The 18,599-nt window shown below is 41.0% G+C and overlaps 5 protein-coding genes across 6 annotated transcripts; all 5 read left to right on the top strand.

The window, feature by feature from the left end:
* Positions 1-1,836: 1,836 nt before the first annotated feature.
* Positions 1,837-4,533, top strand: LOC124209219 (calcium-activated chloride channel regulator 1-like). Its single transcript, XM_046607131.1, has 8 exons — positions 1,837-2,187; positions 2,265-2,544; positions 2,612-2,780; positions 2,863-2,932; positions 3,003-3,118; positions 3,194-3,296; positions 3,357-3,593; positions 3,664-4,533. Exons 1-8 carry the CDS (start codon positions 2,026-2,028, stop codon positions 3,928-3,930), a joined length of 1,404 nt encoding a protein of 467 aa, XP_046463087.1. The 5' UTR covers positions 1,837-2,025; the 3' UTR covers positions 3,931-4,533.
* A 100-nt stretch (positions 4,534-4,633) lies between these two features.
* On the top strand, positions 4,634-7,509 carry LOC124209218. Its single transcript, XM_046607129.1, has 9 exons — positions 4,634-4,841; positions 4,905-5,132; positions 5,193-5,586; positions 5,658-5,903; positions 5,962-6,547; positions 6,612-6,710; positions 6,780-7,029; positions 7,122-7,191; positions 7,260-7,509. Exons 1-9 carry the CDS (start codon positions 4,788-4,790, stop codon positions 7,322-7,324), a joined length of 1,992 nt encoding a protein of 663 aa, XP_046463085.1. The 5' UTR covers positions 4,634-4,787; the 3' UTR covers positions 7,325-7,509.
* Positions 7,510-8,568: 1,059 nt separating this feature from the next.
* LOC124209213 (mannan endo-1,4-beta-mannosidase-like) lies at positions 8,569-10,246 on the top strand. The gene is made up of 7 exons (XM_046607119.1): positions 8,569-8,837; positions 8,918-9,159; positions 9,228-9,397; positions 9,473-9,588; positions 9,661-9,782; positions 9,846-9,965; positions 10,036-10,246. Exons 1-7 carry the CDS (start codon positions 8,597-8,599, stop codon positions 10,165-10,167), a joined length of 1,143 nt encoding a protein of 380 aa, XP_046463075.1. The 5' UTR covers positions 8,569-8,596; the 3' UTR covers positions 10,168-10,246.
* Positions 10,247-10,748: 502 nt separating this feature from the next.
* Positions 10,749-12,543, top strand: LOC124209214 (mannan endo-1,4-beta-mannosidase-like). The gene is made up of 7 exons (XM_046607120.1): positions 10,749-11,061; positions 11,133-11,374; positions 11,483-11,652; positions 11,727-11,842; positions 11,904-12,025; positions 12,088-12,207; positions 12,295-12,543. The coding sequence occupies exons 1-7, from the start codon at positions 10,827-10,829 to the stop codon at positions 12,415-12,417; spliced, it is 1,128 nt and encodes a 375-aa protein (XP_046463076.1). The 5' UTR covers positions 10,749-10,826; the 3' UTR covers positions 12,418-12,543.
* Positions 12,544-13,124: 581 nt separating this feature from the next.
* On the top strand, positions 13,125-15,698 carry LOC124209212 (mannan endo-1,4-beta-mannosidase-like). 2 transcript variants are annotated; one of them, XM_046607118.1, is made up of 9 exons: positions 13,125-13,196; positions 13,249-13,455; positions 13,521-13,762; positions 13,856-14,025; positions 14,093-14,151; positions 14,953-15,009; positions 15,088-15,209; positions 15,320-15,439; positions 15,518-15,698. In XM_046607118.1, exons 2-9 carry the CDS (start codon positions 13,425-13,427, stop codon positions 15,659-15,661), a joined length of 945 nt encoding a protein of 314 aa, XP_046463074.1. In that variant the 5' UTR covers positions 13,125-13,196; positions 13,249-13,424; the 3' UTR covers positions 15,662-15,698. The 2 variants fall into 2 exon arrangements, with proteins under 2 accessions (XP_046463074.1, XP_046463073.1); XM_046607117.1 differs by having other exon boundaries at positions 13,139-13,455.
* The last annotated feature ends 2,901 nt before the right edge of the window (positions 15,699-18,599 follow it).

Genomic DNA, 18,599 nt, shown 5'->3' with positions numbered 1-18,599 from the left:
TGTAGGATACAGGCGGGCGACTGGGCCGAATCGGCGGTGTCTTGACGGCCAGGAACATGGTCCTTGGAAGCGGTTTGGGCGCTTTTGAATAACTGGCAGCACTGCTGGCGCTCACGTTGATGGACCTGGGCGGTTTGGGCGGTGCTTTGGCTGCTGCTGCTGTGGCCGTCGCTGTTACGTTGCTAACTGGATGGTTAATTGCTGGCTTATTCGCCTCCGTTCGACTGGACGCTGGAGCTGAAGCGGGCGATCGTGGCAGACAGAATTGCTTGCCGAGAAAGCGGTAAACGTCGTCATCGCTCAACTGGATGCCAGACTTGCTGTTACCTGAGGGGCTGGGTGTCGACGTCGTTTTCGGCTGTTGCTGCTGCCAACACTGGCGAGGACGCGGGACGGGCGTCTTATTGCACAAACTGGTTGTCATTTCTTCCAAGTTTGAAATTAAAAAAAAAAAACAGAAATTCCCCCAAACTTTCTTTAAAAAAAAAATTCGGGTAATAGTTTGGCTCACTTCTAACGGTTTGACAACGAAAGCTAAACGATCGTTAGTTAGATACTACTGCGTTGTATTCCTTATCAAGGTTGATTTGGTTGTTTTCAGCGCCGAGATGATTTTTTTTTTTTATCTATAAAGGTCTCTGCTGGGTGATTACGAAAAACAATTCGAAATAAAAGATTTTGATACATAAACTGCATAAGAAATAAAAGCTTATATAATACACAAAATTGAATCATTTTTTTTTTAAAGCCAAGTGTCAATGTCATCTTCTTCTTCTGGTGGAATTGAATGGATCGTTGCGGATGATTCCGGAACGGTGGATAGTGCTGAATCGACGGTCTTGTTATTATCAACTTTCGGATGAGGTTTGTCATCATTTGAATTTGGACAGGAAATGCTGTGGGAAAGTTGGGGCTTGACCGAACGTTCTGCGGTGGCCGTTTCGGGGAAACTGGCGCTTCTTTCCAGCGAAGTCGTCGGATCGATGGCGGGTAAATTGAATTTGGTTCTCGGCAGAGGAACGGGCGTCTTCTGTCCCGAGTCGCTGCTGCTGGAACTGCTCGTCCTCGGCAGTGGAACGGGAAAGGCCCTGACCAGCGTGACTGGCGATTCGGACAATGTCGGGCTGACGACGGCCTGGCTCTGGCTGCCGCTATTGCTGGTCACTCTGAGATCGACGGGCCGCAAGAGTTTCTGCGAAATATTCTGGCCACCGCCGTTCAAAATCGCCATCCAGTTGGTCTTTGACGGGAGTGAGTAAGGCGCCGGCCGTTTATTAACGTCGACACTTCCAACTTCGTCCACTTTACTCTTGTTATTTCCAACTGGCACCATGTTGCTGGACCAACGATTCGATCGACACTGTATAATAAACTCGGCGAGTGCTTCTTATTTCTTCCCTGTCGCAGATGTCAATGGCTGTCGGCGATCATCACGATTTGATCAAATGGACGACGAATGTCTAACTGTGAGTTGTTTTTTTCTGGTCCTTTTTTCTAGATATCCCATCACATTTGTCCTTCCTTTTTTTTCCCCCTTCAATTTTTAGTTTTGACGATAACCTGGTTTTTGATATCACGCGCGTCCCGTTGTATTACCGTTAGTCCTTTTTTTTTATTTAGTTCGAGAAGTTTGTCGAGTTGCGTAACCTATAACATGCCAGACAAAATGCAGTTGCACCAAAATTTCGGTTGGTTAAAAAGCTCAAGCACGATTTGTCGTACATGCGGGGCCGGTTATCGTGACGTTTGATAAGGCTATATTATAGTATAGACATCATCGCCCAAGGGCATATCGCGATGATCCTTATCCGCTGCTGCGCTCAGCTGTTATCATCGTCATCACGAAATCCCATCTATTAATTGCCCGTCGTGTCGTTGCTGGTGTTGGCGTGTGAAATACTGTCTGAGACTACTAATTGTTGTGTAACACCGCCGAGTTATTTTAAAAACAGATTTCAATGATGGCAACCCTTCAGTAAGAAGAAAGTTGACATTATTTGACGTGATAGTGACGATCATTTGGATATGCAAATGTTGGTTAGATTTAGTAGCATCCTGCTGGTGATTATTGTCATCGTTGAAACTTCTTTCGTCAAACTCGACCAGAACGGCTACGAAAATGTATTGATACGCATAGCAGACGACGTTTCAAGCGCCGACTGTCTCCAAACCATTTCTAATCTTAAGGTCTGTGTAGTATATCTTGGATTTTTCGATTGACGTCAACATTCAAAAAAATATTGACGTCACCAATTGTCCCGCAGGTTATGCTGCTAGAAGCATCCAGCGCTCTGTGCACGGCTGTAGAAGGTCGGGCTTATTTCAGAAATGTGACGATCCTGATTCCGAACCACTGGGCGGCTAACCGCAACTGCTTGGTGGATACCAACATTACCTGGCCCAGGACTCACATGGCCGATTTGATTGTGACTCCAAATCACCCGAACTTCGGGAGTCAGCCGTTCACTTTGAATTACGGCGGCTGTGGCGTTAGTTCGCTGCCCGTTCGCCTACCCATCGGTTATCTCACAGCCCTCGGAAAAGGTAGTATACTTGTTTTAAAGTTTGATTTGAATTAGGCTAATACTTATCGCTGTGTTGCCAATGAAAGGTGTTGCAATCGCCCACGAGTGGTTCCACTATCGTTACGGAGTTTTCGACGAAATCGGAGTGAACGGCGACCCTTTATACCCGGATGGATATCAAATAACACAGCCGGAAGCCGAGATTTTGCCGACCAGTTGTACGAATGAGCCGCTGAAAGGCGAATGGATTGGGAGGTATGTTTCTATATTATTTAAACCCACATAGTTTTAAAGGGTAAACTTTGATTCGTTTTATTTTGATACGTATTAATTTTAGCGAATGGCAAAACAGCAACGATAACGGCAATATTACGTCATCCATCATGTTCAGCACTAACTTTCCCAGCGTAAATTTTTAAATGTCTGAAATTGTTTTCTTTGTTTAAGATTCTCATATTTAATTCATTTCGCGTATAGATCAATCGACTTTGCACGGCAGAAAATCACCTGAAAGCGCCACCTACCAAACAGAATTGGCTCTGTGGAAGTCGCAGCGTCTCGGAGATTGTTTACAGCCATCACGACTTTATCGAGTATGTAACAAAATAATGAATTAATTAAATACGTTTAGCTAATCATCTAAATTGTTGGGTTATTATTCAAAATAGGAACAATAACACCCAAGCAAGGAACTGCAGTCAAACGACATTCAGCGTCGCCACCAATCGCCATCGTGGCTATCACATCATTCTCGACGTCACTTCAGCGATGGTATCAAATCTTGATTCGACTAAATCCATCAATCATAAATCTAATTGATTTTGTTTTCAGGGAGTCGATAATTTGACGAAGAGCGCCACGTTCGCCGCCTCTCATTTCGTCTGGTTTCTACCCGAAGGCTCTATCGTTTCCATCGACACCTTTAGCGATACCTACTCCCAATTGCAAACGCCAGTCGCCCTCAATGTGAACACCAAAAACACCATTCTATCTCATCTTGGTGAATTGGTAATCAAAAGTACTGCCAACACCGCAGGGCTGAGCTTGGCTCTGGACTACGCTATGCAGGTAATATAATACAATCAAATTTGATTGAATTTCAAATATAGAAAATTCATTTATGATTATTATTTGACAGATGTTCCGTGACGGTTCGGAAATTATTCTGATCACAGCTGCCCAGGAAGTGCCGAGCAATTTCAGTGTTTACGTCGACCAATTCCGGCGCAATTTGATCGCACCACACATTCTGGCGTTGAGCATACAGGCTTCCGACATTTTCACTCCTTTAGCTCGTGACGGACGGCTCTACTTCGTGCCCAGCAGGAGCAATACCCCGGGGGTTGGCAACTCAAAATTTGGGTGTACGAGGATTCAGAATCTCAGAGATTCCGAGAGATTCTAGAGATTCTGAGAGATTCTGAGAGATTCTACGAGATTTCCTCGAGATTCTGAATCAAGTTTTCCCCGAAATTCCGCTAGGGGCGCCACTAGTCCTTGGCCCAGTTTCTGTACAGAAGTATGCACTATGTTACGTAGTGGGCGTAGCTCCGTTTTGGCATGCTCTATACAGCTTATAGACATGTAGATCGTATTATCTTTAAGATAATTTACTGATAGAAAAAGGTGCTACAATAGGTTTTGTAGTTTCAAGTAGAATGAAGTAATCTGATAGTTAGAAATTTGATAGGTTTGAATTAAAAGTCCAGCTTATTAATTTTAAAATAAAATATACGGGGAAAATTAACTTTAATTGCTGGGAATTATTGGCATATTATCAATAAAGTTTTTTTAACCATAAATTTTTCCCACCCCATTTTACATTCATGAGCAGATGAAAAAATGTGTACGCCACCATTCGGTGGGAAAAAGGAGGGAAAATTTAAAAAGATTTAGCGCAACCCATATTTTTACATTTTGCAGTATTTCTAGTGCATTTTTTACAATTGGAGCTTTTCAAAGACCAAATTCACAAAATATCTTGAATTTTAGACGGTTTTGGGGTAGTTTAAAGTTAAAAAAGGGGGTAAATTTAGTGAGATTCTGGAGATTCTACGAGATTCTATGGGATTCTACGGGATTCTGTGAGATTCTAAAGATTCTACGAGATTCTGAAGATTCTATGAGATTCCGGGGATTCTGGAGGGATTCTTGAGATTCTGACAAGATTCTGGCTAGGGTGTACGAGGATTCTGGGGAGTTGCCAACCCCCGCAATACCCCACTCGTTCCAGGAGTGCCGTACCGTAACGCTCGGACGTGGATGACCGATACCCTGCAGTCGGTGTACAGCCGAACGCGATCCTACCGAGCCAAGGTTCCCATTTAATTTGAAATTCACTAAATAAGAAATGAATTAGAATTACTAATTTCACATCAGGTGGAAGAACGGACACTCCAATTCATCGACGGCTGGAATAATGGAACTTTTCAACTGGAATCAACTGCCACCAGTTTGATATTCGCCTTTTATCATCTCGACGATGGATTGAGCATGACAGCGTTAACGAGAGGAACTTTGCTCAGCCCTTTAAACGGAGAGTGCCCGATTGTTCGACTCGGCACACTCGCCCTGTACACGGCAAATTGTGGCAACATCATTTTCGAGGTTATAAGCATTTTTTGTCAATTTTAATTCGTCTCCTCTGAATCCAATTTAAATTTTTAGAAAGGCACCTGGTCTTATTTCATCGACGTCATGGGCTCCAGCACAGTTCGCCTGGACACATTCTTTTCTAGTGAATCCGTCAGTCCGGTTAGAGTGGAAACGTGGACGAATTCGATTGAAAATAAACAAATCGACTGGAAAACCCAACGAGTCGTCATTTATGCTCTGGCGACCCTGCAGGAAAAGGCCGTCAGCGGATTGAACCTCGTCGCCCACATCTCCGGCGACAGCGAGGCCGATTCGGTTCTCAGCGTCAGTCTGAATGAAAACAATCCGTCGGATGTGACGAAAGGCGACGGAGTTTACTCCGCCCAGCTCACCGATTTGCCCCGCAATTCCATCCGCTTCTCTTACGTCGTCGAAATCGTCGGCGGAGTAGGGACTGTCGATTCCGGTATATAATCCATCGATTTTTTTCTATAGTTAAATGTTGTTATTTCATCCATTTTTGGTACGTATATTAAGGTACTTATAACGGACATCCTATGGCGGGAAGTTTCATTCCCTCCGGGCAATCTCTGCCAATCTCTGCCATCAACCGTTACGTTTACGGCGGCAGTTTCCAGTTGAGTCTGCCTTACGACGGTGGAGATGTTTTGCCACCTGGGCGCATCGTCGATTTAAACATTAGCAACTTTGATTCGAAAAATTCATCGGCGGTACTCACCTGGACGGCTCCGAGGGACAATTACGATGTCTCCGACAATCTGGGTAAACAAGAAATGCCATCCCATAACGTGAAATCGTATTTAATTTTGTAATTAAACAGTTGACAGATTCGTAATCACCAGTGAAGATGCTGATAGTAAAGAAGCGATTATCTTCAACGGAATTGTCAAGCCTCTATCCGGAACTGTGGATCACGTCATCACGGCGGTCGACGTACCGAAATCCAACAATAGCCGCAGTGTGTACTTCCGCGTTTACGGGCTGGATCCTTCCGGCAACCAGGCCCAGCCTTCCAACATAGCCACAATTTACGTTCCGGCCTTTTACCTTCCGACCGATCCATCTGGAAATCCGCCCATTTTGCCGGAATGGCTGTTTTGGAGCTTGATCGGATTGGCGGTTGCCTGTACGATCCTGATTGTGGCCATCATCATAGCCTGCGTCCGGCGCTATCGCGATGCTAGAAAAAGAGAAGCGATGGGTGCCGATTGGGTCCAGATAGGAGAAACTTCGATAGGACCCAATAGACTTCCGGAGAGGAAGAAGGAAGCGAATAGTATTAAAGCGGTCGAACCACAAGTGCCGGATTTCAACGCTCATTTTACTCCATCTCCTATAAGACGAGCGTCAAGTGTCAGTTCTACTAGATGGTCGGACAACAGTTACCAAACAACAGGATCGGAAATGTAAATATCATTTTTTGATTGATTGATTTTGTTCATTGATTATAATAATTTTGGTTTGGGTTAGTTATCATCGGCCACGAGTGACTTTTACGGAGGCCAGGATCGAAAGGCCAGCTGATTCACCTGAACGCCCTTCATCGAGCAAAAGCCTTCCTACTTACGCGTACTAATTATTATTTAGAAAATAAATTTCTTTAAATTGTAATTATTATTTTGTTGTTGTCTGGTTAAGTTTCGGTGGCGGCTGGGATAATGCTCCATCGCCAGCATCTAGTTCTTCTATTAGTATTACCACAGTGTCGTCCAGCCCCAGCAAGAAGATTCCTCCTCCGCCACCGATTCGTAAATACCATCCGTATTCATTCGAGCGAAATGATAATAACGAGACGAGCAATAAAGTCAAAACGAAACTGCAGTTTGGTGGGGGAAACGAAGCTCCGTTGGCAACTTCGCCCTCTTATCTCGCCCATCAGCTCAGAAAGGTACATCATATAGGAAAACTTAATAGTTCTACGTTCTTAATAATTTTCTATCGATTTTTGAATGAAATCGAAAATTTCACGTATTATAACAGCAAGATGTATCTTACCTACACCGAGGAGAGCTACCGAAAACTTATTCGATGCAAACATTAACAAGTGCAAGTATGTACTATAATAAACATCGTCAAGATTTTGAAAGTATTTTAAATTGAAATTATTATTCATTTCAGGCAACTCGTCGCTGAGCAGATTTGGGGTGGTTTTGGGAGCCGATAGTGAAGCTTCCCTCGTGTGATATGCGCCCCCTGTCAACTTGTCATCCATCGTTATTACTAGGAAAATAACGTGTTAAATGAAAGTGATAATTAATGGTTCCTCTGTAAATTAGGATCAGGTTTTTTTTATGTGAATTCGTTTAATTTTAAATGATGCGGAGATGCGAATTAGTAATTAGTGCAAATAAACAAATTCGGCAGAGTATGCAGATGTCTAAGGTTCATTAATTAAATGAGGCTAATATAAAATAATCCGCAATCATTTTTATAAACGTTTTAGCCAACCAATATAATACGCGATAATACGACGGTTGAGGGATCACATGAGTTGCGGTAAATATTGAACGCTCGTTAGCGGTTCAAGTGATAGCGCTGCATGTTGACATAAAGACATGCGCTCTTCAAACAAAATAAAACTTTCGTGCGCAGTTCGAACAGAGCAAACAAATACAAACAACGTTCCCTGATCTCAATTTGTTGTTCATCTCTGTGATTAAAGAAGCCGAACATCGCCATATACAAATAAATGATAAGAAAGAATTTAATTTTATATTGGTTGGTGCACTGTCATTGGTTCACCAACGATATCATCCGGCCATCACGTGAGAAAATTTATTAAACGTAACCAGTGTTTGCTGAATCAAATTTGATTTTAAATCGTTTCGTTAAATTAAATCAAAAATTAAATCAAAATTGATTTAATTACAAGAATTAAATCATACAGAGAAATTTGATTTAATTCATGATTTTAATCGTTTGAAACACAGTGAATCACGGGTAAAACAAAACAATTGAAAAAAGACGAGAAAACCTACAGATTTTCATGAAAATTTTCTCGATTTCCAATCAGTTTTTAAAATAATATGACTATTCTAGTTCCTTTCCTAAAACAAAGCAGCAGAGAAACAAAACGTATTTTTTTTCTGAAGATTTTAGGTGTGCATAACATATATATTTGATTTTTTTTGCAAAGTATAATGCAAAAAACTATATGAAATTTGATTTTGATTTTGATTTTAATTTATAAATTAAATCAAAAATTTATTTGATTATTGATTTAATTTTTGATTCATCTAAAATTTCTAAAAAATGATTTATGATTTTGATTCATAAATCAAAAAAATCGTGATTCAGCAAACACTGAACGTAACTAATAAACAAGTAAACATTAAATCTATTGTGCCTGTATTTGTAGATAACGACTATATGTTGACTTGAACGCAAGTCCCAACCGAGTTTATAAAACGAAATGAATCAACTGGTCTTGCTATTGCGTCTCCGTCGTTCAATTGATGAAAATGTTTAAATTAGTTGCTCTGTTGCTCTGCTGTTGGGCGTCGCTTAGCGCCGGACGACTCACGACCAGCGGCACCAATTTGTACTACAACGGCCAAAAAGTCTTCCTGTCGGGCGCCAACATCGCCTGGAACTCGTACGGCTACGATTTCGGCAACGGCCAGTATGCGGCCAACTCCAAGTCGACGTTGGAAAGTTGGCTAACTCAAATCGCCAACAGTGGAGGCAATTCAGTCCGTAAGTTTTTAAAACTGAGCCCATTTAAAATCGTGATTGTATATTTGATTATTATTTGTCCATTTTCTTCTGGATTAAAGGTATCTGGCTGCACGTCGAAGGGGAAAATACTCCCGCCTACGACAGCAACGGTTACGTCACCGGCCCAGACAGTACGGGAACGATGATCAGCGATATGCGCTCATTCCTCGACTTTGCTCAGAGTAAAAACATTTTGGTCATCTTCGTTTTGTGGAACGGAGCTTACTTAAGAGTTCAGAATACCATCAACTTATTTTGGGACGAGGGCAAACTGCAGAGCTACATCGACAATGCGTTAAAGGCATTATTCATAATCAAAATCGTTGGCGCCAAAATTTAAATTCTTATAATTGTCTTTTTATTATATAGCCTATGGTAAGTGCGCTGGGTGATCATCCCGCTCTTGGCGCTTGGGAGATCATGAACGAGCCCGAGGGTTCACTTCTGAACAACCAGGCCGATGCCAATCCCTGCTTTGATACTACCCCGCTGAAGAACACCGGTGCTGGCTGGACTAACCTTTACATCCCAATGGAAAAGTACAATGAGCAGTTCAATACCTATGAAATTATTTACTAAAACTGTGAATTCATTTTCATCCTATTTTTGAAAAGTATTTTGAAATTTGTCAACTGGCAAGCGGATGGCGTGAAAGGAACGAACGGGGCCGCTCTAGTCACGCTCGGCTCTTGGTCGGAGCACGCCCAAACGGACACCAAAGCTCAATCAAGTAATACAGACAAATGAAATTAAATTTTGATTCAGAATGGGTCGACTAAAATTCATTTCTTTTGATTTAAAGGAAACTATTACACGGACTCGTGTCTGGTGGCGGCTGGTGGCAAAGCTAATGGCAAATTAGATTTCTATCAGATGCACACGTACGCCTTTAACGGACAATGGGGTCCCGATGCTCCTTTCAAAGTATTATAACCTTTCCCGTCTTTTCTATTCTTTTTAACGATTGACTTGTATACCTTGAATCAGGTCTCAGCCTCTTCGTACGGACTTAACAAGCCTTTGGTGATTGGTGAATTCGCCTCGGTCTGCGCTCAGAACGAGGGAATCCAAAATTTGTTCCAGTACGGTTACACCAACGGCTACCAGGTGAAAAGAATAATGAAATCGAATAGTCCCATTAATTCCAGACGTGTCATTTTGATTGGCTTATCAATAGGGTGTTTGGTCTTGGCAATATAACGCCGGGGGAGAATGCTCCGACACACAAGCCACTCAAGACAGTGGCATGAACCAATTGAAGGGCCAGAACGGAGCCGGAGGTGCTGTCAATTTTCCCGTCGGGTTCTAATTTTATAAGAGGAAGTTACCGAGTCACTATAAGCTATACTTATTTTCTCTTCTATTCAAATACAAATTTCAAAACGCTACAGTGTTTCACTTTGATTGATAAGAAGACATTGGCTGGACTCGTCCATTTTGAAGTTACATTGTATAACAGGCTAATCTAGACTTTTTGATAAATGGAAAACTAAACTAACCATTCTATATGAACTATAGAGATATCATAACGATAATAATTTTCATTATTTGCCGGAGGTACGTACGTAAAAGTTGAAAAATAATCGATTAGTAAACGTCTTTATGTAAAATGATCGATATAACTTTAGATGTTCAAACAACATAGAAAAACCCGGAAAAACCCAGTTTACTAGGCTAGTTCACGTTATTGAATCTAACGATCGAGTGCTGTATTAGGTATCAAACACACACTGTTGCGCACATTGGACTCCACCCGAAAATTGCCAGAGGGACATTTCGATAACTTTGTTGACTTGTACTTGATGCGTTACAAATTATACTACACGATTGCTCCCTTTATTTACCTGCTCGTGCACAGTTCCAAACCTCCGGCGGTATATAATCGTCCGCTTCGAGTTATCCTAAAGTCATTCGAAATTGGATTGTTATCCAAGTGTGAATATAACTCTATACGCTATTCGAGTCGCCATGTTCAAATTCGTTGCGCTGTTGCTCTGCTGTTGGGCGTCGCTGAGCGCCGGCCGACTCACGACTAGCGGCACCAATTTCTACTACAACGGCCAAAAAGTCTTCCTGTCCGGCGTCAACATCGCCTGGAACTCGTACGGCTACGACTTCGGCAACGGCCAGTACGCGGCCAACTCCAAGGCCACGCTAGAGTCTTGGCTCACTCGGATCGACGCCAACGGAGGCAACTCCGTCCGTAAGATGCAAATCATTTGGAGCATCAGTCGCTCTTAATTATATAATCAATCATTCAATAATTGTTTGAAGGTATGTGGGTCCACGTCGACGGCAAGAACACTCCGGCATTTGATGGCAACGGTTACGTCACCGGTCCTGACAGTACGGGGACGATGATCAGCGACTTGAGGTCCTTTTTGGATTTCGCTCAGAGCAAGCAGCTCTTGGTCGTCTTAGTTTTATGGAACGGAGCCAAACGGCCAACGGACAACACCCTCAACTTGCTTTACGATGAATCCAAACTGCAGACTTACATCGACAACGCCTTGAAGGTATATCTACTATCTATAATTCTATACAGTTCTTTAAGAATAGATATTAATATAAACTATTATTATGATATAACCTTATATATTTATTAATTATGCTATAATAAATAGCCAATGGTAGATGCCTTGGGTAACCATCCTGCACTGGCGGCCTGGGAGATCATGAACGAGCCCGAGGGATTGTTGCAAAACAACGTCTACAATGGTAATCCTTGCTATGACACCACTCCACTGAAGGACACCGGGGCCGGTTTCGCTTACACCGACGTCCCCATGCAAAAGTGGGTGCAAAGAAAAAATTATTTTACTGTTACTATATTTGTACTGATGATGAATTCATGTTTCATCTCATTAGCATTTTAAAGTTCATCAACTGGCAAGCGGATGCTGTGAAACAAAGGAACAGCGCCTGTTTGGTGACTATTGGTTCTTGGTCGGAGCACGCCCAGACGGACACCAAAGCTCAATCGAGTACAACAATTTCTCTTGAATCGACGAGAATAATATATAACTAAATAAATGTCAAATTAAGGGAATTACTACACGGATTCTTGTTTGGAGGGCGCCGGTGGTAAGGCGGCGGGAAAATTGGATTTCTATCAGATGCACACGTACGACTTTAACGGACAATGGAATCCCGATGCTCCTTTTAAAGTACTATCACAAACCTTTTCCATCTGTTCTGTTTTCTTATACTTGCATATATCTTGAATCAGGTCTCAGCCTCTTCGTACGGACTTAACAAGCCTTTGGTGATTGGTGAATTCGCTTCGGTCTGCTCCCAGAACAGTGACATCGGAAATATGTTCCAGTACGTCTACGACAACGGTTACCAGGTGAAATGAGTTTTCTGCTGTTATTAATGATTTTATATTCTAGATAATTGCAGATTTCTAATGATAATATTATTTAAATGTTTCAAGGGCGCTTGGTCTTGGCACTACCTGGAACAAGGGGATTGCACCGATTCGCAAGAGGCGCAAAATATTGGCATGACCAGAATTAAAGACCAAACAGCAAACGGTGCGGTGACCTTCCCCTTGTAGAGGACTATACCTATCCTGTCAAAACTAAAAAAACAAATTGGATCAGTTCTATAATTATAACATCAAAAACATATAGAATGTAAAATGCGCTATCAAATCAGAATACACCTATACATCATAAAATCACTTTAATACTCGTGTGTTGCAGTAAATAATCTGAATTACTGATTAAATCTATTAGATATATTTCTATAAAGTTACAGTTTAGTGACTATAATAACGGACTTGGTAAAGTGACGATACGCATAAACTTATTTAGGTAAAAAAAAAATACCTTTTGCGTCGTGCATGGATGTCAACAAGTAATTATAATCCAATCCGTGAAAATCCCGGAAAAATCAACAAAATATCACGCGTTGAACTTTACGTTTCAACGCATGCATCCTCTGGTGTTCACGCACTGCTCACGTCTTCTGATGTTCACGCAATGTTCACGTCTTCTGATGTTCACGCACTGTTCACGTGCAGCAGCAAAGTTGTTTTTATTAAAAATTGTTTTCCAGGCGAGGGGATTCCAAATAAACAAAGATAATAATGTTTTTGTTTATTCCTTCGCTTTTGTGGACAGGGACAAATGAACTTTATAACATCCACCCACCATGGTTGTATAATATAGTTTCAAAGTTTATTTAGGGCTATAGGTTGTTTTTAGTAAATAACAAAGATAACACACCTGTCTAGGTAGCGGTAGCTATAGCTACTTTTTGTATAACTGAGCGACAGTCCAAATTTTGGTTGGGTTATAATAAACCAAGTCGAATAACCGCTCAAATCACTAAGTATAAGAGACCGCTGTTGAAATGTTGAAACTTTCTTTTGTGCTACTTTTAGGCTTTTGGGCGTCGCTGAGCGTCGGCCGTTTGACGACGAGCGGTCGGGACTTTCTTTACAACGGCCAGAGAGTCTTTCTGTCGGGGGCCAACATCGCTTGGTATTCGTACGGCTACGATTTCGGCAACGGAGTTTACCAATCCGATGTTAAGGAGACGCTGGAAACCTGGCTAACAATGATTGCCAATAGCGGAGGAAATTCAGTTCGTAAGTGTGATGCCCAGGTAGAAATGATTTTTTGAAGGAATAAATTGAGTATGAATAATCTATAGGACAATGGGTGCATGTGGAAGGTCAAAACACTCCTGCTTATGACAGTAACGGTTACGTCACAGGTCCCGACCGAACGGGGACCATCATCGATGATATGCGCTCGTTCCTTGATTTCGCTCAGAGTCAAAATATTTTGGTCATCTTCGTCCTGTGGAACGGAGCCGTATTAGAAAATCAAAATACCATTAACCTCTTTTACGACGACGCCAAACTGCAGAGTTACATCGACAACGCTCTTAAGGTGATTTCAGTTATCATTTGGAATCGTCGAATAATTTTCTATCAATATTATAAGGTACATAACTTAATCATTTGTTTTGTGTGATGATGACAGCCAATGGTGGCTGCTTTGGGTGACCATCCTGCTCTTGCAGCTTGGGAAATAATGAACGAACCGGAAGGGGCCATCTTACTCAACCAGGCTAGTGATAACCCGTGTTTCGACACGACTCCACTCGCCAATACTGACGCCAGCTGGACAGGCCTTACCATTCCAATGGAAAAGTATGTTTCACACATGTAAATATGATTTGTGAGAATTTTATAATATTTAATTACCTATTTAATACAGTAACTTGAAGTTTGTCAATTGGCAAACCCATGCTATTAAAGAAGCTAACAGCGCTTCTCTGCACAGTGGCGGTATCCTACTTTCATGTAACTGCTACTCGGTGACAGCCTACTAACCAATTGATTGAAACTACTTCTCAATTCTTCTACCTTTTCTTACTCGCCTTACTAATTATAAACTAAACCACTTTAAATTCTTTCCTGCTTTAACTACCCACCCCTTACTTAAAAAGTTTTGACCACTTCATTTACGGTATTGGTTTTGGCATTCCTACTGATATTATTCGGCACCACTAACCGACCATTTCGATTTTATTTATCTTGGAAAGAAGATTTGATTAATTCGGGAATTGAACCCGGACCTTTGGCGTGGCAGTCTAGTGCCTTACAGGCACGCCACATTGATATATATAAAAGCTACTATCCTAACGAATACTACTTATTCCTTGTAAGTTGTAACCTACTAGTCTAAGGTACTGAATTGTTCACACTACTTATAACAAAAGTACTAAATTTTTGTAAACTACTAGCTATAACCTACATTGCTTTTATTTTTGATTACTTTTTAAAATCAAACTACTAACCCTACCTGAACATACTGAATTTTTCAGACTACTAACTAAATCTTTATAAACTGCTGGACCAACCTACTGAACAGAACTATGCCTACTAACAGTTTCACTAGGAAAAACGTAAAAAGTAGGCAAATGAATGGTTAGTAGAAAATTTGTACTTAAGCAAGTACAGTAAAATACTGAATTGCGTTTCAGTAGCATATTAGACCCTTTTGAAGGGTACTGAAACTGTTAGGGGTGTGTAGGTACTGGAAATCGTTAAAATAAGCAGTTTAACGCGGCTGTGTGGTTACCCTTGGTTCCTGGTCGGAACACGCCCAGTCTGATGCTTACGAGCAATCGAGTACGAAGATATATACATACAGCTAATTTGGGGAACAATTCATTTAAGTTAATGGCATTAAAAAAAATCGTCCGTTAGGGAATTACTACACGGACGCATGTCTCTTGGCAGCCGGTGGCAGAAGTTTGGGCACGTTGGACTTTTACCAATTTCATACTTACACGTACACCGGACAATGGGATCCCAGTGAGCCCTTCAAGGTAATTTGACTTATCAACTATAACAGGTAAACTCGCACTTGACTTTCTTGTGTGGCTCATATATCCACAATAAGCCGGGATATTAAATAGTGTCTGAAATTGGATTTAAGGTTACTGCCACTTCCTACAAACTGGACAAACCTTTGGTGATTGGTGAATTTGCTACAGTTTGTGGAGGACCTGAGAGCAGTCCAACACTCTTTCAATACAGCTACGATAACGGCTATCAGGTAAAATGAAACATAATTTTCTTATTCCTTACCGAACATATTTCTGACTTATTTTTGGTTATATTCCCCCTTCCAAAGGGAGTTTGGTCTTGGTCTTATAACGGTGGGCCGACGGGTTCAACGTGCTGCGACAATCAGACCACGCAAGACAGTGGCATGTTGCAGCTGAAGGGTCAGAATAACGGCATCGGAGGAGCGGTCAATTTCCCGATTGTTCCATAAAATTAATGCTGAATATATGGAAATGAATAATTGAAAATCACTCCAGATCAATGAAAATCATGACATGGACAGTCTGAAATGTCATAAGAATGTCACGCAAATATTACTGGCGATTATTTTTGAATGATAAATCAATAGGGTCGTTGCATGAAATTTCGATTTGTTTTAAACATACTTCATGAGAATATGTTTTTAACGCTGATTCTCATGGTATTTTTTAAATATTTTTTAAAAAATTAACCTAACTTTGTGTATTTCTGGTTCAAAGTTCAAATAAGCGACTCCCATTTCAAAGCTGGGTCTCAGCCATTTTTGATGGGCGGTGCTTAATTTGTGATGAATTTGTAGACGACGCTCACCAAAATCACCCTTTTCGTACTGCCTACGGCTGAATACAACCCACTTTCGCCCTTAGGGCCTTAAGGAGAAATACGAAAAGGGTGATTTTGGTGAGAATTTTGAAGAGAAGAAATCGAAATTTCATGCAACGACCCTATTAACAAAGTCAGTAAAAAAATTTGTAAATTGTCAATTTTTTTAGAAAAAGGCATTTTGTTTGCAAAGACTATTCCTGCCCCTAGGAAAGAAAGACCCCACGCGCCCCTTTGTCTCCAGTTCCTTCTTCGTCTCTTCTTTCCCGTTCTTTCCATTCTTCCCTTGGGGCTGAAATAATAATGATGAAATATAATGACACCGGAGAAAACTCCATAATAAGCTGCCATGCAAGACCAACTATCGGTTCAGAGTTATAGATGTATGGTAGAACCACTGCCTGTTAAATTTTCCTCTCGGAAATTTTTCCCAAAGTTGAAGCCAATATCGCGAATCGAAAGTGGGAAAATGGGCTTAAGTATCGATTTAGACCTTATTGTCAGCGCCAACAGCGGCCATCTACTGAAACTTTGTTCATTTTGGTACTGGAAAAAAACAATGTGTTTCCCAACACACCCGCTGTGGCTCTGCAACTAAGGTCTGGCCAGAACACTTCCCGGGGGAAAAGACAAAGGAAGGCCTTTCCATATAAGTGGTTAAACCATACATCTATGGCTCTGATCGGTTAGTGCACAAATTTTTGGGTGGCTTTAATAGAGCTGGCAACTTCGGACGTACCCCTAATCTATAGGTAATTTTTTTGAGGACGAAAAACGGTGGGTGCCAAGTTAGGGGAGGTGGAGTTATTTGGACCGGTTTTTGCTTTTCACGTGTAGGGCCTTTCCTAATCATCCGATTTGTAATAAAAAAATGTTTTATTGTATTTTTCTCACTTTTTTCTATCTCCAGTATTTTTAATTTTATTTTAGAGTCGTTAGTTTACCCGCTACCGATTTTTAAAGTTGCGGAAAAAAGTGGGCGTGGAAAAATTCGGGGTTTATATAGACGACGAAAGGATACTGAGTTGCCTTCTCGTCTTTGAGAGCAGTGCGAGAAAAGCTAAAAAGGGGAAACCGATAATAAATCTGCATAGTCCGCCAATGTCACGATGGAAAAAATCCTAGATGAAAATAAGGCGAAATCTTAATTGGAATTAAATCTAGTTATTGGAAAGAATTTATTGGTAACGCGGCCCCTTTCATATAAGTAGTATTGGATTAAAATAGCATATTTTATTTGTTGTTCCCTACTTTCCATTCTACTTAAACTAATTCAGTAATGTTTTTTAAAGGTGCGCATTAGTTAAGACCATTACAGGTAATTTTTAAAATTCAATCCATCGATCGCAAGAGGGTGGAAAACGGTGAGTGCTAACTTACACACTACCTCAATTGCTCCGTTCTCCTCTACTCATATTAGAAACGCTTACATCCGATCTTTGAAAAAGAATGTGAGTGCATTATGAGTCAAGTCATTTCAACTTATATTGAATGCTATCTACAACTATACATAATACGATTTAGAGAATATGGGACTTTTAAAAAAAAATTTGGACTTAGAAAAATTGTTTGAAACCAATATTTTAAAGATTTAAGTTTTATAAAAAAAAGGTTTTTAATTTCCAATGATACATGTATATGTAGTGGTTAGTGTAGCTACTAGCTCGGAATTCCATATAGATCTTATAGATTCAGGTCGTTAATGGCGAAAAACTTTTTTATACCTTTTTACATTAATTTCTCTTTATTTCGCATTAGAATATCGCATTACAATGTATGAAGGGAACAAACAGGGACTTGATATATAGCTATTTTGTAAGCTTAAAACTATTAACTGGGTATGTATACTAGGGCGTTTCATTCCCGACGATTTTTTTTGTTCACAACGGCGTTTGTGGATCGGGGTCTTTGATATGTGAAAACTCCGGAAAACTCCATGTATTTTTTATTGCGAGGGGGAAAAAATTTTTAGGGGTCGCGCCACGGGAAAAAGCGTGAAAAACCATACTGTTTTTTTGGTTTTTAGCCCCCTCTTTTTCAGTAATAAAAATACCCGAATCTGGATTCCCGTTTTACGGGGATTATTTGTCCGATAATCGGCAAGGTTTTTTAACAGTGTGGGACAGCGAGAGGAAAAATAGTTAAAATAATTTTTAAAGTATTGAAAAATAGCCTCAAATGGATATTGATGAGGGCGAAAGTTTGGGAAATTAGGTTTTGTCATCTGAATTTTTATTGGAACACATCTGCTGGCTGGATCTAGCAAGCACGTTTTTATATCTTCCACATGACTTCCAGTTATTCCGCAGTCTACCTGATCCGGATGATCCCTGGAATATCCTCATGGATATCTATTCTGACATCTAGCTTCCAGTTCGTTGTCGGCAGTGAACTTGTTTCCATCCGGCCCACGTCTTGAGTTCGACAAGGGGGCGGTTTGAGCTCCATCATTTTCAACCTTGCCGCTGAGCCTCTTTTACGGTGTGCGAAAGTCCCTGATAATACTGATGTTTCCCTCTTCTGTTCTTTCCTCAAAGCTATCGCCTTCGCTGATGACATCTCATTGG

This window comes from Daphnia pulex, chromosome 12, assembly GCF_021134715.1.
Source record: "Daphnia pulex isolate KAP4 chromosome 12, ASM2113471v1".
Taxonomy (NCBI): Eukaryota; Metazoa; Arthropoda; class Branchiopoda; order Diplostraca; family Daphniidae; genus Daphnia; species Daphnia pulex.
Note: the sequence above shows the minus strand (reverse complement) of the source record. Positions and strands in the feature narration are given on the sequence as shown.

Coding starts and splice junctions, on each gene's coding strand:
- LOC124209219 (XM_046607131.1), top strand. CDS start 2,026: ATGCAAATGTTGGTTAGATTTAGTAGCATCCTGCTGGTGATTATTGTC. Junction 3,119..3,193: donor AGCCATCACGACTTTATCGA/GTATGTAACAAA, acceptor TATTCAAAATAG/GAACAATAACACCCAAGCAA. Junction 3,594..3,663: donor CTCTGGACTACGCTATGCAG/GTAATATAATAC, acceptor ATTATTTGACAG/ATGTTCCGTGACGGTTCGGA.
- LOC124209218 (XM_046607129.1), top strand. CDS start 4,788: ATGACCGATACCCTGCAGTCGGTGTACAGCCGAACGCGATCCTACCGA. Junction 5,133..5,192: donor GTGGCAACATCATTTTCGAG/GTTATAAGCATT, acceptor TTAAATTTTTAG/AAAGGCACCTGGTCTTATTT. Junction 5,904..5,961: donor CGATGTCTCCGACAATCTGG/GTAAACAAGAAA, acceptor GTAATTAAACAG/TTGACAGATTCGTAATCACC.
- LOC124209213 (XM_046607119.1), top strand. CDS start 8,597: ATGAAAATGTTTAAATTAGTTGCTCTGTTGCTCTGCTGTTGGGCGTCG. Junction 9,589..9,660: donor GGACACCAAAGCTCAATCAA/GTAATACAGACA, acceptor TTTGATTTAAAG/GAAACTATTACACGGACTCG. Junction 9,966..10,035: donor GTTACACCAACGGCTACCAG/GTGAAAAGAATA, acceptor GCTTATCAATAG/GGTGTTTGGTCTTGGCAATA.
- LOC124209214 (XM_046607120.1), top strand. CDS start 10,827: ATGTTCAAATTCGTTGCGCTGTTGCTCTGCTGTTGGGCGTCGCTGAGC. Junction 11,653..11,726: donor ACCGACGTCCCCATGCAAAA/GTGGGTGCAAAG, acceptor TCATCTCATTAG/CATTTTAAAGTTCATCAACT. Junction 11,843..11,903: donor GGACACCAAAGCTCAATCGA/GTACAACAATTT, acceptor TGTCAAATTAAG/GGAATTACTACACGGATTCT.
- LOC124209212 (XM_046607117.1), top strand. CDS start 13,218: ATGTTGAAACTTTCTTTTGTGCTACTTTTAGGCTTTTGGGCGTCGCTG. Junction 14,152..14,952: donor AGAAGCTAACAGCGCTTCTC/TGCACAGTGGCG, acceptor AACGCGGCTGTG/TGGTTACCCTTGGTTCCTGG. Junction 15,210..15,319: donor ATCCCAGTGAGCCCTTCAAG/GTAATTTGACTT, acceptor ATTGGATTTAAG/GTTACTGCCACTTCCTACAA.